The sequence below is a fragment of the Vicugna pacos genome, chromosome 2 (assembly GCF_048564905.1).
Source record: "Vicugna pacos chromosome 2, VicPac4, whole genome shotgun sequence".
In the NCBI taxonomy this organism is placed as follows: Eukaryota; Metazoa; Chordata; class Mammalia; order Artiodactyla; family Camelidae; genus Vicugna; species Vicugna pacos.
The window spans coordinates 37,283,963-37,302,842 of NC_132988.1; the positions used below are offsets into that span (position 1 = coordinate 37,283,963).

General features: G+C 38.6%; 1 protein-coding gene across 1 annotated transcript; it reads left to right on the forward strand.

Moving 5' to 3' along the window:
- The first annotated feature begins 363 nt into the window (after positions 1–363).
- Positions 364–3,873, forward strand: FABP2 (fatty acid binding protein 2). Its single transcript, XM_006213924.3, has 4 exons — positions 364–459; positions 1,969–2,141; positions 3,179–3,286; positions 3,674–3,873. The coding sequence occupies exons 1-4, from the start codon at positions 393–395 to the stop codon at positions 3,722–3,724; spliced, it is 399 nt and encodes a 132-aa protein (XP_006213986.1). The 5' UTR covers positions 364–392; the 3' UTR covers positions 3,725–3,873.
- Positions 3,874–18,880: the final 15,007 nt, after the last annotated feature.

The following is an 18,880-nucleotide window of genomic DNA, read 5'->3' on the forward strand; positions in this document are numbered from 1 at the left end:
GTTATTTGATAAATCATGTTACATTCAACATAACATGCACTTTGAACTCGTAAGCAGAAAACCTATCCAGACAGTATGCCTTCTAATTCTTGAAATAAATGTGCTCACAAATTGTAGTTTAAGACAGAGTAGGTATGCTTATCATGTTTTAATGCAGTTGAATTTTAGGTGAGGAGCTAAGGAATTTATAGAAACTCGGAAAACTAAAATGGTGTGACATTAGTGTAGTTAAGTGACCCCTTGAACTTTAAACTTCCACATCACAGTATGAAGTTGGTTCTAAGATAAGAAAGAGAATAAATTCTCTCCTAAGGACAGACCTGAATCTTTGATTGCCTAGAGGCTGAATTAACTGGAGAAGAGTTGCCTAGAGGCTCAATCAACTGCAGACCATGGCGTTTGATGGTACTTGGAAGGTAGACCGAAATGAGAACTATGAAAAGTTTATGGAAAAAATGGGTAAGGGCTTAATACTTTAATGGCTTGTTCTTTTGTTTCTCAGATATTTTTCCTTCTAACTCCTTCTAAACCTCAAGGCTTAGAGAATGGCACCTGTTGTGGCAGTGAGGACTGAGAAAGTGTGATGGTTCCAAGCAGGGAAAACCATATTCTTCCTTCTAGCATTAGGAAGAATACACTGCCTCACTAGTGAAAGAAAAGACTCTTGGGTGCTATTCTCTGAAACATAAAAACATCCAGATATGTTTCATTCACATTAACTGCTGATTGAAAATTGATCCTTTTTTTTTTTTTTGGCATTGTTTAGAAAGTAAAATATGGCAGTGCATAATGGTAACTTTCAGACTTTGAAACACTGAATTCTAGGGGATGGAAAAGCAAAGACCATATAATAAAGTAATGAAAAAGAGTTCTATCAAAAGTCATAGCTCTGAATAAATGAGACTTAATTCTCTTTTCCTCTGACTTATAAAACTTTTGGAATAATCTCACGATGCTGTGTAGTTTCTATGGAAGTTTTTAATTTAACTGATTTTAATATCTATACCAATACTCTAGCAGCCCATATACTGAACAAGATGGGCAAAAAAATTCATGTCATCCCTTAAAAATAAAAATCTGCATTAATTATATACTGTAGTTCAGAGATTCCAAGTTTAAATTTATGGAATTGGTACATCCTTACAATAAAGAATTTTCTCATTTTTGTGACAGTCAGAAATGCCACAAAAAGCAAAAAGAATTATGAAGTTCAAAGTGTTAAAGCCAATATGGAAAGCAAAGTGGCATTTTAAAAAAAAAAAGAGTACCATATATGCAAAATTAAAGTTGTATATCCTTATAAATATATAAATATACTTTTAAAATTCTTCACTGGACATTCCTGGAATTTGATTTACTTAACCCTGAAATTAAAATGTTGATAATTTTTAACATATATATTTTTATTGAAGTATAGTCTGTTTACAATGTTGTGTCAATTTTTGGTGTACAGCATAATGCTTCAGTCATACATGATCATACATACATTCATCTTCATATTCTTTTTCACCATAAGTTACTACAAGATATTGAATATAGTTTCCTGTGATATACAGTATAAACTTTTTATTTATGTATTTTATATATAGTAGTTAGTATCTGCAAATCTTGAACTTCCAATTTATCCCTTCCCACCCCTTGCCCTGCTGTTAACCATAAGTTTGTTTTCTATGTCTGTGAAAAATGTTTATAATTTTTAAAGAATTACTCAGTTCTAAGATTCTACAATTCTACATTTTATTTAATTTTTCTTAAGTTTTAGAAAAATAGTTTGATCTGATTTAGCTTGAACTTCTCCTACAGAAGCAATCTGAATCCTCTTGTGCAAAGGCAATGCTATCAGGTTTTCCTTCCCATCCTCAAAATATTAATTAATTAATTAGTTAGTTCATTAATACAGAACTCAGAAAAATAAGCACCTTCTACATCAATCTGACTTCATTTTCTCTAATCTCTGTCCCTTTGCAGGTATTAATGTGGTGAAAAGGAAGCTTGCAGCTCATGACAATTTGAAACTAGTAATCACACAGGAAGGAAATAAATTCACAGTCAAAGAATCAAGCAATTTTCGAAGCATTGAAATTATTTTTGAGCTTGGTGTCACTTTTAATTACAGCCTCGCGGATGGAACTGAAGTCACTGTAAGAAATTTTTTATAAGCAATGCATTGCCAATTTTTCTACACAGTACTAAAATAATCTCTGCTTTCTGTCATTGGATGGTTTAATAAATATAGGTCTCCTTCATTTACTGAGGCAGCCAATGGAGTTTATCCATATTATATCTCATACAAGTGGCAGAGTATTTTAAACATAATGTTTTGATTTTCACACACATCTGTAAAGAACCTGGAATAAACAATAAGAATTAGAAAAATATCCTTTGAAAGACTGGGTATACACCTATTCATAAAGAAAACTAAAGCTCAGTGCTTTCAAGTTTACATACCTGACAACAACAAAAGCTTTCAGAGTTATCTAGCTTAAACATAAGAGACATTTAATTAACATAATTGAAATAATAAAATAAATGGATAAATTAGTGAATGAGTGTGTGACCAAATGGAAAGGTCTAATGATACAATATGTGTCACTGGGAATATACCTTTTAATATTTAAGATATAAAATTTTACAGAGGCCCATTTTTCAACTGATTTTTAAAAAACTTTTTGTCCCCAGAATTTTTCTAGTTAAATTATACATGCTTGCAATGACAATTGCAAACTGTCAAATATTTTATCAATTATGACTGATTTTAAATCACTACAATAATTACATAAATTAAAACAAACACAAGCTTGTGAGCTTCTCCATGAAGCTAATTTGAACCATGACTAAATTTAGAATACTCTTTGTAACATGAAAGGTTTAGAAAAGAGGCCCTGCCAATCTGCCTTAATGTTTGGCATTTGCAAACTACTGAGTAGGACGGGCAGAATGGTTACCAGCACACACTCTAGAGCCCAACAGCCTAGGATCAAGCCTGGCTTTGTGACTTTAGGTAAATTACTGTATCTCTCTGTTTTCTCATCTGTGAAATAGTGATAATAATATCTACTTCATAGGGTTATAGTCACGTTTGAAGGAGCAGACCTGTAGATCTCAGAATAGTGCCTGACACATGCAGGACTCTAAAAGCTGCTGTTTTATTATTATTATTTTCTTTATTTTTATATAGGGTAGTTGGAGCCTAGAGGGAAATAAACTTGTTGGAAAATTCAAACGGCTCGACAATGGAAACGAACTAAATACTGTCCGAGAAATTATCGGTGGTGAAATGGTCCAGGTGAGTGGGAAAAACATTTCCCAAAGACAAAAATAACTATACAACAATAATTTTATGTGGGGGGTTGTTGAGTTATATCATCAAAAAATAGACTATACTTTTCTTATACATCTTACTAATTTTAAAAATATATTTTCTGATGTCTGTTTGTTGAAGAGAACTTATACGTCAAATACATCAAGCCTATTTTAATTGAAAATTTAAGTGACTACAAACCAAAATGTGTTTTTAAATGGATATATCCTGTATTTGTATAAAATGTTGCTATCAAGTACAAGAAAAAATACTTTATAAACTCATTTCAAAACTATATTACTACTAATATTTTTCTTAATTTAGCCTTTAATCTTAACGGCAAATTCTTCTATGTTTGTTAATACTTTTCAGACTTACACATATGAAGGAGTAGAAGCCAAGAGGATCTTCAAAAAGGAGTGAGCATTGTTCTTGGAGCACAGCCCAGAACACAAATTAGATGGAAAATCTATATTGAATCAGGACCGTTTTTCTCTCCTCATCAAGTATAAAGTTGCTGACTGATTAGTCCTTTTATAAACATTGGCCAATGGCTTTTATTTCCAGTCTTGGCCAGAACAAAACAAGCAAAAGCTAATTAGGATTTAACTTGTTTTACATTCTCAAAGATGTACATTTATTGGTGTTCAAAAAGAATTTGTGACATTTTAAAAAACAGATGAATAAATATTGTTCCCACATTGCTTTATAAGTAGCCTCTCCTTTAAAAAAAAAAAAGCTATGCAACACATGCGTTGATAGACTGTTTTGGGTTCAGTAAACTGAAAACATATATTGCATGGCGGTGGGGGCAGGCTTTAAAATCCTGCACTGGTTGTAAATATTTTCCTTTGTTTCCTTCAACCAGAAATTTTAGAAATAAGAAAGGCAAATGCAAAATAAATATTTCCATAAACCCACAACTCAGAGATAATCACCATTCTGATTTTAACAGACATCCTCCCCGTTGTCTTTTGTGGGTGTGCAAATGTGTATTTCCCCAGACATACCACATACTTTGAATAATATGATAGGAAAGAAATGATATACTAAGGCAAAGAGCTGTATCATATCTTTCTACATTGTCAGTGATTCCCAGACCTGGGTGAGCATCAGGATCAGCTGAGAAACTTAAATAGAAAAATTACACGTTTAATCTGCACTGTTAGCCTACTAGATCAGAATCTCCAGAAACAGAACCAGGGATTTTAGAAAACTCCCAAGTAACTCTTATGCAGCAGGTACACTAACCTGTCTGAGAACAAACGGGCTCTCAGATAACAAAAATGTCACCTCCAAGTATCACCCCCCTTTTATTCATAAACACTGACAATTTTCCAGGGCCCCAAACGTTTTCTTTCACTCATATATTCACATGATGTTCTATTTTATGTATTTCAAGCAACTGCATTTTAGGTGCGTATGTATTACAGGGCGGGGAAGGAGATCAATTTTTTAAGCATTTAACTCTACAGACTTTTGTTTTAATTTTTTTTCATACTGATAAAGGTAACAGATAACATATATACAGTTCTTACCAAGTTCCAGGTACCATTCTAAGTGCTATATAAACATGGCAGACACATTACAATGTGGGAAGAAAAACATCTAAGTACATGATGAAGATGAATAGATTAGAGAATATGTAATCTTTTGCAAAAAGCAAGAACTTAAATCCACTGTTTGTTTTACAACTTCATTAAAAACTTCACATAGGACATAGTAGTTATTTAGATTTTTCACATGCTTTTTTTAAAATAAAGTCTCAAAGTGCTTTTACCTCTCTGATTTTATGGTATCTACATATGTGAAACAGGAAATGGGCAGGTATTAATCTCATCTGAAAGTGGAGAAACTAAGGCATCAAGAAGTTTATTAGCTTGTCTAATGTAGTACAGAGTCCATGATGAACACAGGAACTAAATGTAGGTCCTGACTTTCAGCCCAGTACATTATGATCTATGCTATCACTCAGCCTATTATAAACAAAAATATCTTTTAAAATGTCCCTTAATTCCTTTGTGGCACCCAAGAATAGCACTCCAAATGAGTCAGGTCAGACTGTAAAATAATGGCAATTAAGTGGTTAGGCACTTATCTATTTCTAGCCTCATTGCAGGCTCACTTTTTGTGTACAATTTATAACCTTTCTAGCATTAAATCTCTACTATTTATTAGAACTGAAGAGCAGCCTATCATTTGCTAAGTTTGCCACTGCTATAACCCCTCTTTGGGAAATGGGCCTTGATAGCATGTCAACTTGACTGACCAAGAGAGGGTGCCTGACCCAAAAGCAGCCAATCCAGCACAACTCAGCCAGTTTACAAGCTCTGTGCAGAAGGAACAACACAACTAATTGAACCTAGAAGAACCCCTCTTTAGAGATTCTGAATTTGAGAAATACACAGTAATTGGTAGAAGGAAAAAGGCGGAAAGAGGACTAAGAGGGCAAGCAGTAGGTGAAAGCCATGAGAACACAAAGCAATGAGCAAGCAGGAGCCACAGCGTGAATCTCAGAATAGAGGGGCAGCTAGAAGCAGCTGGAGTGGTAAAAGCCGAAACATTTATACATGAAATGTGGCCTCTGGGGTTTCCTTCAAATTGCTTCCTCCTCAATCTAGGGTTGGGGAGACAGTGGGGAGGGGTAAAGATGAAACAAGACTGGTCACAAGTTGACAACTGTTGCAGCTGTTGGAAAAGTGTCTGACACGTGATAGGCTGACTGGGTACCTATTAGGAGCATGGCAGTTCATAAACTTTTCTCCTAACTTTTATATGTACTTGAAATTTTCCATGACAAAAAGTTAGAAATTTAATACATACACATATATAACTCCAGAAGCCATCCACTTCCCCTCACTTCCATCACTCTCACCTTGGCAAGAGTCACCATTTATCTTTCCCCGATTACTGTAATAATCCCTAAAAAGCCTTCCACTTTCTACTTTCCTTACTCTGCCCTCTTAGTCTCTTTTTCAACACAGCAGCCAGGATGAGCCTTTAAAAATCTAAATCAGATGGTGTCACTCCGCTGTACAAAATACTGCAGTGTCTCCTATTTCATTCAGAGCAAAAGCCACTGTCCTTCTAATGGCCTGTAAGACCCCTTGTGATCAGATCCCTCATCGCCCATCTGACACGTGTTCCTGTTTTCAAGGACACTCTGGGGGAAGACTGTTCCATGTGGAGGAAATACTGTGGAACAAGTTGTGGCACATTTGAAGAACATGGATCACCTCATCAAAGTCCCCAAGATCATCCGGAGATAATTAAAAATGAGACCAATGTTCCAGAAATACAGGCTGCCTCAGCCTCCCTAGAACTCAGGAGTGATATAGTGAAAATGGTGTTGGTTTTGGAATCACACAGACTTGCCTAAACCCTAGCCTTTCTGTTGCAGGAAAATGGTGCATGTGAGAATGGTCATGTCCCAGTTTCAGCCGGGTCCCCGGTTCACACCTTGCCAAGGGAGGGTCCGTGCCCTGCCCCCTTCCCTCCTGTCTCATTTCCACTTACTAACTAGAACTCAAGTTCTGCGACTTAATTTTTCTCACTTGAAAAATGGGGGAAATAGCAATGGCTTTCTGAGATTGTTCTTAACTGAGGTATTGTCTATAAAACATCTAGCATAGTGCCCAGCACATAGCTGATACTCAACAGATGAAAGTAATAGGAACCTGTGCCCTTCTCTTGTAGAGAAAACAGGGCCAACAATGACTTGAATAGATGGGAGAATTCCCTTCTTAAAATATCCCTCATGGGACCTGTGTGGTAGATTGAGCCCTGGCTGGCGGATGAGAACTCTTAGGTCTGGTCCAGGCTGTGACATAGCTACTTGGGGACTTTGGGCAAGTCTCATCTGAATTTAGTTCAATCATCTTGAAAATGAGTTAACTGGACCAGACAATCTCTAGCACTAAGATCCAGTGCTAAGATTCTATATCCGAATAACAAGTCAGTGACTCTTCCTTTAAGCAGCCCCTTTGGTATATATCACAGGGAGGTGTTGAAATGACAAGGGGTGGGGTGGGGAGAGAGAGATATCTTTTAAATCCGTAAGCATGGCTGGCTTCATGGGTGTGTGACCTATGCAGGCTCAGAAGGGTTGTGTGCTTGATTTAATGCTCTGCTGTTAGTGTTTTAAAATTCTCAATTAATTTTGAACAAGGAGCCCTGCATTTTCATTTTATACTGGGTCTTGCAAATTATGTAGCCAGTCTTGTTCCTATGAGATGACTATAAACAAGTATAAAAGATATTTTTCTCCGAGTAACTAGAGACCGGCAGCAGTTCATCCCTGGGCACCTGAAGAGAGGTGATTAGGTGGGTGAGAGAGTTGTCTGGGGTAGAATGGAAGTGGGAGGGGGTTTGTGGGGATCAGGAGGGAGGGAAGATGATGGATGGACAGCACAGCTGACTCCTGAACAACAGTGGGGTGTAGGGGCACCACCCTCTTCCAGATTGAAAATCCAAGTATTACTTTGCAGTTGGCCCTCAGTATCTGCAATTCTGCATCATGGATTCAACCAACCAGTCGTGTAGTGTATACTTCCTGAAAAAAAATCCATGTACGAGTGGACCCGTGCAATTCGAATCTGTGTTGTTCAAGGGTCAACTGTATCCTGAAATGTTTATCTTCTGCTGCGCCTGGCTTTCCCTGAACAACAGCGTAAGACTGCCATCTACTGGTCAATGACATGAATTCTTTCAAAGATTTCCAAAGCAAGGTCTTCACATTTCAGAATCTAGAGGGGTGTTCCAGAAAGGTTTGACATTCTAATATTGTGAAGCCTGAAATAATTATTAAACGTTTCCGGAGTTCCAACTTCCATAATAATCAGAGGTAATACAAAGACTCCTTTTCTGTTTTCCTGAACAATTCCCTAAAGCTGCTTTCATTTCTTCAATGAAAAATAATTTTTAAAAAGTACTAAGTGCCAGGCATCAGGTACTCAAGGATGCCTACCACTGGTAGAGATACTTAAGTAACTAAGAACTTCATCAAACAGATTCAGGATCTCAGGTTCATCCTGGGTTTGAGTCAGAACACCCAGAACAGCATCACTGTCTTCAAAACTGGATGGTCATTTAGGGGTAGGGTTACACTTCCGTGCAGTGTGTGCTAATACATGGGGTGGTGTATGACTAGGATGTTCAGGCCCAAGTTCACACTATTGGCTGTAACAGACATTACTGAAGAATTGACTGGAAGAGAAGAGTAGGCAAGGCAGTGGGAGAAGATGAAGTTAGGGGCACGGAGCAAATTAATAGTCCCGGATAAAGAACAGTGTTCCAGGGGGCTTCTCTCATCCATATGCTCCCCCACTGAGAATTTCACTAGAATGAAGGGTTACCAAAGTCCTCCCTTCTGTGATATCAGGAAGAAAAGAGGGAACTTAAATGCTTGTCCAGCAATTAGTGGTTAGGACTGCTGGGAAGGGAGAAGAGTGGTAGAAATCTAAAGAAAGGCAAGGATGCTCTCCCAGGATCTCAGCCCAGTTTCAAGGCCACATGCCTTAGATTACAGGTAGTGCAACTGGTTCCCTTCCAACAATTCTGATACACTCACTACACTCACTGGAGAAAACATCTGAGAGCCAAAGAACAGGACTCTCCTACCACGCAAAAGCAAACACGAGAAAGTCCTTTAGGTAAAGGAGTATACACGGAGTGCCATTTCTTGTTTGGTTTCAGATATTTTTTTAACAAGCCATCAAGATAACATGGATGTCAAGGGACACAAGTGGGCACTGAATTTCTCCTAACATATCCTTAGAGTAGAAAGGCCTGAGTGAGGACGGTGTTTGTTTCACACTCCCAGTCCCCACTGAGGGCATTCCCAGAGCACAACGTGCTTACCTATCGTACCATTTTTCTGTATTCGGTTTGCTGGTCTGTCTCCTCTAGTCTGTGAGCTCCATGAGGGCAGAGATAGAGTCATAACACCTACACCCCTCCCCCCATATCCCTCTAACACATAGTGAACATTAATCATTGCAGAGGAGTGAATGAATGGGGCATGCTGGACAGCCTAGCCTCAGCAAGCCAGCCTTCCCCATCCTGCATTTTGAGAACTGAAACACAGAAGCTCTGCTGAGGGCATCACCTCCAGCTGTTCTTATACTCTTGTTCTGAACCAGATCACAGATAATCTTACTCTGAACCAGATCAACCCTATCAGCCCGTATCAGCTTAGGCACCTGATCCAAGGGCAGCAAATCTATATAGACTTGAGAACAGCCTACAAAGTGAGAACTTTGTCCAAGACCGATAATTCTAATTAGTTAAACCAGTTAGGTCCTCTCTCTTGAGAATTTTCACTTTAATACATACAAGAAAAGTCATCAGTTAGTAATGATGGTGTAGGGCAACAAAATTTGCCTACCCCAAATGTATCTCTTGGGCATGATCATTAATTTAGGTTATTTTTAAGAAACAGAAAACTGAGGAAGTCTTCCTTTCTCCCTCATTCTTAGCTTCCTAAAATATTTAAAAATAGGGCTCGTTCCAGAAATATCTGCAAAGAATATGGGCTAGGTATGGTAGGGGAAACTCAGCAGAGCCTAGAGATCAGAGCCCACTCACTGTCCCATTTTCTCAGCTTGGCCCAAGAAACATTTATTTACCACACATTTGCTTTTCCATCTTTAGGAGAATTGCTTTTCTTCCCTTTGAATTCCCAAACCACTACCCTCAATGGTCTCTTTTGTCACCAGCTGAAGATAATATTTAAGGGGAGGGTTTTGGCCATTTTGGCAAGTTACTCAGTTTTCCTGGGTCTCTCATTTATACATGTTATTTAACTTTTGTTTGATTTTCTCAAGTCAGTTTAATTCTTAGACCAGTCAAAAGAACCTAGGAGGGTAGAGGAAAATATCTTCCTCCCTAACAATGGGCAAAAGGAGAAGGGCACAGAGGGAAAGGCAGACAACAGAGGCCATGAGGCAAAAGGGCTCCCGGTGAGTTCTAGGAAACAGAAACCGGATAGAAGAAAAGAGGGTGAAGCGATAGGTTCTTAGAGATGGAAATAATGAATCTGTCCAGCTGGTGAATAAAAATATAACTTGTTCACTACAGCATCCTTGGATCCTGAGTGGCCAAGGGTACATATTTCTTTAACCATATATGAATTAAGCATCTGCTATGTGACAAGTATAACATGAGTTTTTGTAGCAAACAAGAAAAATCTATTTTGTCCCATGGAGCTTTGAATCCAGCTTAAGAGTAGAATCTAGAGGCTGAAGACTGACATTAAAAGTAGAAACAATTGTGATGGGCATTACAAAGAAGTAGTGTTAAGTTCTCATAGAAACACATAGTATCTTCAATTATATTTTCTGTCGGCCTGTCTTGGCTAACATGCCTGATGATATGGTCTTTCCTGAATTCTAAGAGGCCTAGTGTACATTTGAGATTCTTTTCATCCTTATTTTCATCTGTAACCATACATGAAAAGGCTACTTCCTAAGGCCTACAAAATCTTCAAAGTATAAATTGGCTCAAACACAAAGAGCAAATTGTAAAAACTAAATAAATGTTTTATCCACAAAACAGCACTAATTTGGATGCAGTTCAATGACACTATTACTACCACACAAGGTAACACATACAGTGTTTACAAAAAGCCAGGTATTGTTCAAAATGCTTCATAAAAATCAACTCGTATTACTCCTCACAACTCTGTAAATAAGACCTAGTGATACTATTGTCATTTTACACATGAGGTAACTGAGGCAAAGAGAGGTCATGTAACTTGGCCAAAGGTCAACAGCCAGTAAGTGGCTGAACCAGGATTTGAACCCAAACAGTCTAGTTCTAGAGACTGTATGTTCTAGAGTCCAAATTCAATTTTATTTCGCATCATTATGTAGGTAAATTTTCTTGCAAAGTATGATTCAACAAGTACTTATTAAACATTTATTAGATACAGGTGCTGATCTTGGTGTCAGAAATACAACAGTGAAGCAGACAGACCAAAAATCCCTGTCGCCAGGGAGGGGGATGCAGATAACATAAAGGAGGAAAAGGTAAAATGTAAAGTACATTAGATAAACGCTATGTAGAAAACAAGGCCAGGAAGAGGGATGAGGATGCTAGGGGTGAGACCGTGAGTACAATTTTAAATAGGGCGGTCAGGAAAGTAACCTGAGTATGTGACGCTTGAGCAACAACCTGAAAGAAGTGGGGGGAATGAGCCATTCTAGTTACGGCTTACATGGTAACAGAGTAAAAGCCCTGGGTTCTGATCCGTGCACTCATGACAGTCTTAAAACAGTCCTGGAGTTAAATTTATGAGTTTCTGGGGTGTACAATACAAAGACTTTAATCAACACATTCTATGAGAACTTGGAGTTGCTAGCTTAGGAAGAGCAGAGTTGTACAACTGAATGAGTGTTACGAAACAAGCAACAGCTTCAAGCTTCTTCGTTTATTTTGAGCTGGAATTTGTGCAGGATTATTTTGTGAGGTGGTAACGTTGAACAGTTTGTGAACTTTACTCCTCCCAGTTTCTAAAGTCAATATACTCTCTGTTTTAGTCTGCCTGGATTACCAATTGATGGGCTGTACTCTGCAGTTCTTGTGTGAAGTCGTCTATATATGTCTGTTAGGTCTCATTGGTTTACAGTGTTGTGCAAGTCCTCAATTTTCTTTTCTTTTTTATTGAGGTATAGTTGATTTACAATACTATATGATTCAGGGGTACAACACAGTGATTTACAACTTTTAAAGGCTATATACTCCACTTATATTTGTTATAAAATATTGGCTATGTGCTCTGTGTAGCACAATACATCCTTGTAGCTCATTTATTTTATACATAGTAGTCTGTACCTCTTAATCCACGACTCCTATCCTGCCCCTCCACTCTTCTCTCTTCCCTCTGGTAACCACTAGTTCATTATCTATACATGTGAGTCTGTTTCTTTTTTGCTATATTCACTAGTTCGTTTTCCTTTTTAGATTCTACATATAAGTGATATCATACAGTATTTGTCTTTCTTTGTCTGAAAGTTCTCTGTTTCCTTATTGATTTTCTGTCTAGATATTTTCCCCATTATTGAAAGTGGGGTATTAAATTTTTCAATTATTATTGTAGATCTGTCTATTTCTCCCTTTAATTCCATCTATGTCTTCTTCATATGTTTTGATTCAGGGTTTGCTTGGTTTCTGTAAACCTTTGACTGTTTCCCAGAGATTCGACAGACTTGTTTCAGATAGTTTTGGCTTATTTTTCAATATTTCTGTGGAGGGACAGAGGCGTGGAGTTACCTACTCCACCATTTTGAACACAGGTCTCCCAAGGTGACTTTTCGACAGAACTCTCACCAGAGCAGGAAAAAAAATATCCAAAAATCCGTTTTCTAATGGGGTATATTTATAAATATGAACGTAAAAGCTGAGCTCTTCCAGTAGTGATTTGAAGCCTCACTCCTTGCATCTATCTCCTCTATGTTAGTCCCTAAATTTTCCCTAAGGAAACATAGAACTCCACGAACTACAGTTTGTAAAGCTGTTAGAAATGATTATAATCCCCTGATACTCATGTGCCTCGTGCCTGTGATCTGATGTTAGAAATGGTTAAATAATAATTTTGAACTAAACTACCTCTTGCTTGCTCTAACTGATTTCAAAAATCTTTCTTCCCAACTTCCCTTGTGAAAACATACAAAGAATAAAATGATCTGTGATCCTATCTCCCAGAGTTAACTGCTGTTAACACGCTGACATTTCTCATGCTTATATAAAATAAGTGTAACTCGGGTTAATATTTTATATATAGCAGCTATCACCTTGGCATCCATTTACTCAACACGATTATTCCAGTTTGTGCCTATGTTAATATTGTCATGTCTACTCTTGGAAGCCTATAACTTTATGGGAAAATAGACATCTCATGTATTGACTAACCTTTCAATCTCAATGACTGTCCCTCTGACAGCTTTCAGTAAAACAAAATCAGGTTGATTGCTCTGTTGATTAGCACAATGAGATTTCAAGGCTGCGCATTTCAACATCTTTGTCATCTATGCCTACCAACCGTACTGAAGTTCTTTTTAAACTTCAAAAAGAAGCAGAATACCTTCTTTATTTTGAAATAAAATATTTTATGAAACCCTAAAGTATAAAGTAAACAAAACTGAGCTCTTATGGTTGAAGTCTGCGAGTAGATATGGGGAAGAGTATAGGCAGTTTATTTACAGCCAGTCCTGCTCAGCCTACCTGACACCTAAACCATGATGCAGAAACCCAGGGCCCTGGACAGAGTGTCTGAATATCCTATGTCTGTGAGATGTCCTCAGTCAGTAATTCTATTAAATTTGATGACTACTGCATCTCTATCTCCTGTAGCTCCTCAGACGGTGCCTTACACACAGTAGGCATTCAAAGAGTATGTACTGAAATTAAAGACAAGAAATCCAAAACAGGGGACAGGATTAGTGTATAACCATTACTAGACTAAGAAAACCTCAGAAAGTATCCCCACTGAGACTGGTAGACCAGTAGTGGTAGATCTTAGTGGTATCATTACACTATTATGTTACAAAAGCGATAGTGCACCAAGTATTTTTTGACCAAAATTCTATTAATGTTTGCAGAATACAACAAAATATAACTGAACAAAAATGTAATTTCTTACACATTCAAAGTACTGTTTGAAGACTATATAAAAATATAGTCTCCCTCCTAAAGAGTATTTAATACTCTGATAGGGAAGACAGTTCACATAAAATTGTGCTACAAAGCAAGCCAATGTACCAAAGAATATGTCAAGAAAATGTCATTGTTTTTCAAGCTGAAGGTAGAGAAATTTTGAAAAATGACCAACAAACAGCTTCATCAACAGGTGGCTGTTAAAGAATGGTGAGGGTAACTAATACGGAAGAAAGGCCAAAGCTACGGGAACAAATGCTTCACTGCCCGGTCTTCAGAAGATAACTCTCTCCCCAGCAGGAAAGCATGACATCTGAAATAGTTGGAGATGAGTTAATCTGAACTTTATGCAATTGGTGTATCAAAAATACTACAAATGGAGAGATCAGGGTGAATTGTAGTGAGGAAAACTTTCTGAAGTTGGTGTTTGAAATGAAAAAGGACAGGTAAGATTAGGACAGGTGGGGAAGCATTACAGTTTAGTGAGAACAACATGCACCAAGGCCCAAAGGCCAAGAGAACAGTTTCCATGAGGAAGAAGGAAGAAAGCAATCTGGATGGAGCAAAGGGTGTTTGCTGGGCACTAGGCTGGCTGAGTGGCGCAGAGACAGATTAATAGTGGGGTATATGGATGGGAACTGCTAAAGGCCAAGATGAAGCTAAAAGAGAAGCTGCAACAAATAGCTATTCGTTTTGATGACGGTACAACTGTCAAAGAAAACTATCATAGGTATGTAAAGCAGTAATGACAGAAGAGAAAAAAAAATTGAAGTCCTGAGTCTACTGGGGTGGCATGAGATATGGACAATAAAACAGATTGCCCAGAGAATCCGACAGCTTGAATAGAATCAGAGGTGATAGGTAGAGATAAAGCCTCTGGACTGTAAATGTGCACCAGTGTCAATTAAGAAGTCCAGTTTCTAATCCTCTACTGTTAAGTTTAATGGTGAGCTCTGGGGTGGGACTGGGGGCCAGCTGACCCTATCATTTGATGGAGTATTGTCCCTCAAAAGGGGGAAAATGTACCCTCCGAGGGTGCTGGGGTCTAGGGAGATTGTTTTTTAAGCTTTTCTTTCTCTACAGCCATTAGAAAGAGAACAGTACTCACAGCAGAAAACACCAGAGTCCCTATAATCCGAAAGAGTGGTTCACACAAATGCTTCCTCCTGCCAACCTAAATTTAGAAAGGAAAAAGACAAAGAGAGACTCTTACCATTCTTGGGTTGACTGGATACTGCAGGCAGAGATCTGGGAGACCGACTGGTAGAATTCGTCTCTTCTGCCGGCTTATGTTAGAGGTCCCAGGATCTCTCAGCAGCTGCAGCCCTGCAGGGTGAAGTACCTAGTCAGTAACACCCAACCTTGTCAGCAGCTGCAGGCGAGGAAATATTCTCCTCTACCACACTGTCCCTTGCAGCACTTCACATGGAGTCCACAGATTTACCTCCAGCTTTAGGCTATTCCCAGTGATGATTTCCTGCCTGTGTATTTAGTGAACTAAATGCCATTCGACTAGACATGCTGAAGCCACACAGTGGTAAAGAATTTAATAACTGAGATTATTTCTCATTTGGGTATTCCTTTATGGATTGAGTCAGACCAAGGAACTCATTTTACAGCAGAAATAAACCACTTGCTTGCAAAAATTTGGGGGTACTCGCTAAAATTTCATACCATGTACTATGCCCAATCCTCAGAGTAAAAAGAGAACATAAAAATCCAGGCATAAAAAAGACTTTGGGAAAAGTCTGTCAAGAGATTTGACTTAATAGCCAGAAGCACTACCTCTGGCCCTTATAAAAATCCAGAATACTCCAAAGAAGACATGGATTAACCCCTTCCGAAACAGTATTTGGTCACATTATGCCTGCTGGCATCCCTAAACCTTCCATTCCTGGATTCACAGAACAGTACAGAGACTCAAGTGAACAATTTGATGCTTGGCTAGTTATATACAGGAACTACAGGTAAAAAGGGCAAGGCATTCACTAATTGGCAAGCTTTCCTATCACTTTTGACCAGGAGATGGGGTGTGAATCAAGGTTTTTAGAAGAAAGCACGCATTGTCACCTTGCTGGGAAGGCCCTTACAAACTGCTAACCACGTACACTGCCACTGAAATAAAGGGAGAATTCTCCTGGATTAACACGAGCCATGTCACCTTTGACCCAGAGCAGCACTCCCAGGACAACTGGAAGACCATCCCTAAGGTGAACTTAAACTAAGGGTTCCCAGGCCCCAGAAGCAGATAAAATCATGAAGTTTTCTCCAAGATCAGAGATCAAGAAACTTCACTTTCACCTATTTTTTCCCTCTAGTGGGTCTCCCTATACCCAGAGGGAAATTTTTTTTAAATCTTCCTTTTAACAAAGCCTTCCTTTTCTTTAGCTATTTATTAAAAGGCTAACTGGAGATTGCTTGTCTCCATCTATTCTATTTTCCCTCTGATCCTCCACTGCAGGCTCTCTCAACCATGTCTTCACTCTTATTAGCTCTTACTGTTTTCTCAACAGATCAAGCACAAACCGGACACCCTGCCTCCACTAGTTTTCCAAACCTTGGCCACAATAACTAATCAATGTGATTGCTGGCCATGTCAACATCTAGGTCATGCAAAAGAACCTGAAATAATTTTTGTTCTTGCCAGCCCGAGCCCTGGTGGACCAACTCTGGAAATGAATGCTTGATGGGCAATGGCAGCCACGATCAAGAAAACAATGTTACTCTTCTTCTTTCAGTGAGTTAACTGGACACAGAAAAACCTCTGTGGAAGCTCAAGGACTGTCCTCTGCTCAGGTAGAGATGTTAAAAGGGAATTTTTCCATTTGAATTGATAACAGGCATGGTACTGGACCTTTCCTAGGTGACATACTAAGGTCTGATTCCACAGACAGCATCCTCAAGCCTTCCTGAAGGCATAAATAGTCTCAGCACTGACTTGTATGGTGTGGACACCTGTCAAATCACCAGGTGTTATGGCTGACTCCTAAGCCACCTTTGTGTAGCCTGGGCTAGCTCAGCTGCTCCCCTAATTAGCTGTCAAAGACCAAAGATTACATATAGGTAGACCAAAAATTCAGACTAAGTTGATGAGGTAAGAACAAACAAACAAACAAACAAACAAGCAAGCATTATAGCTGTTAAGGCCTAACCGTAGGCCTCCTGTATCAGATATTTCACAACCTGTTCTGCTCCTACAGACTGACAGGAATACACAGAGGATGGAGATGTACAGATGCCAACCTAACAGGTGACAAGACACACTAAACCCCAACTAGGACCTCACAAGTTCCAATCTGATCTGATCTTTGAATGATAATTGGTGTTTTTATTTTACGTGAGATCATGTATATGACAAGTTCCTACCTGGATGGTCAGAACTATACGGACACAAACTCCTGACACCCTCTATTACGAGGTACTTCACCGTAAATGCTAGCCAAATTATACACTTGGGCTCCTTCACTCATAAAGCAGTGCCACATAAACATACTAGGTGAGATGTTATAGAAAACTGGCTTGTGTATCACAATTCTAAGTTCTTTTCAGTACTGAGATCTCTTTTTTCTAGGCCTTGGAGCTTATGAGTTGGAAAAACTGTTCTCAATCTTTCCATAGTAACAGAACAAGAGTTCAACATTATTGTGCAAATATTGGAAGCCTTTTAATTAAAAGCTAATAGCTTAGCCTCTGTTGGACTCCAAAATCACCTTGCCCTGGAGACACTGACAGCCTGAGGAGAAGCTTGTGAGGTCACTGGTGAAGAATGCTGCTTTTATGTAAATCACTTGGGACAAATAGTGTCTAATCTGCACATTCTGAAGGACGAGACAGAGTCTCCATCAATGAGGTTCAGCCATTCTATTGGACTCATCTATTCCTAGAGATAGATTTAATTTAATGGGATATGGGGAAATGTGCTTAGATTTGTTACTTTCTTTTTTTCTCATCCTCATTCTAATCTATGTTCTTCTCCCCCTTTGCAGATTCCTTGCCACTCAGTTGCTAACCTAATTCTTCTCTCCACAGCTCCCAACTCAGCTTTTATGTGAAACTTCTAGGGAAGTTTCAGACAGGGGAAATTAAGGAGTTCAGAACGTGTCACTCCAAAATATGTCACTCTGGCATACTGATTGTTTTGAGTTAAAGGCACCTGAGAAAACAGCAGGTGCAAGAAGGGCACTCTGACCTTCCTTTTTCTTACTGAAAGCAAAAGATAAAACTGCCAAGTAAAAGATGCCCTCCCTACACCGGAAGAAAACATTTTTATCGCCAGAGACGGGAAATCAGACTAAGAAATCCATACAAACAAACCTTGTTAAACTAACTTTTTTTCCCTAGTCATTTATCCACAACTTACTACCCTTAGCCCAAACTCCTTTGTCTTAGTTATTTCTTTTACTAAAAAAGATAAAAGCTTTGTGTCCTGACTTCTTCAGGTCTTCACTCTTGTGAAGGTTCCCATGTACGTGTAAAAATAAATAAGTAAAACCTGTATCTTTTTCTTCTGTTAATCTGTCTTACCTCAGTTTAACTCTCAGGCCCAGCTGGAGACCCAAAGAGGGTAGAGGAAAATTGTTCCTCTCCTACAGTGATAAATCATTTTATTTCTGCTAACATTCTAATCTCACGGGGGTTCACAAGCACAAACCCTTGTATTATTCTTAAATTCATTCCTCTGAGGTATATACAAAATTCTCACGTTTTTCTCTCTAGCCCCCTCAGATGCTCATAATTATGATGTCTCTCTCTGATTACATCTGTTTCAGGGATTAAATAAAATAACTGTAACAAGCTAGGGACAGTACAAAACGCATCAGAGCGGCCCTTTTAAATCCATGGCGTTAAGGATCCAAAAGGAATAATACAGGGATAAGGAGAGGTGACCAGGGGCAGTTCCAAAGTGGAATCCATCACCTGACCAGA

What these genes read in the sequence shown, in the direction of transcription:
- FABP2 (XM_006213924.3), top strand. Translation starts at nt 393, where the DNA reads ATGGCGTTTGATGGTACTTGGAAGGTAGACCGAAATGAGAACTATGAA. An exon ending in AAAGTTTATGGAAAAAATGG is followed by an intron (nt 460 to 1,968) that starts GTAAGGGCTTAA and finishes GTCCCTTTGCAG; the next exon opens with GTATTAATGTGGTGAAAAGG. An exon ending in CGGATGGAACTGAAGTCACT is followed by an intron (nt 2,142 to 3,178) that starts GTAAGAAATTTT and finishes ATTTTTATATAG; the next exon opens with GGTAGTTGGAGCCTAGAGGG.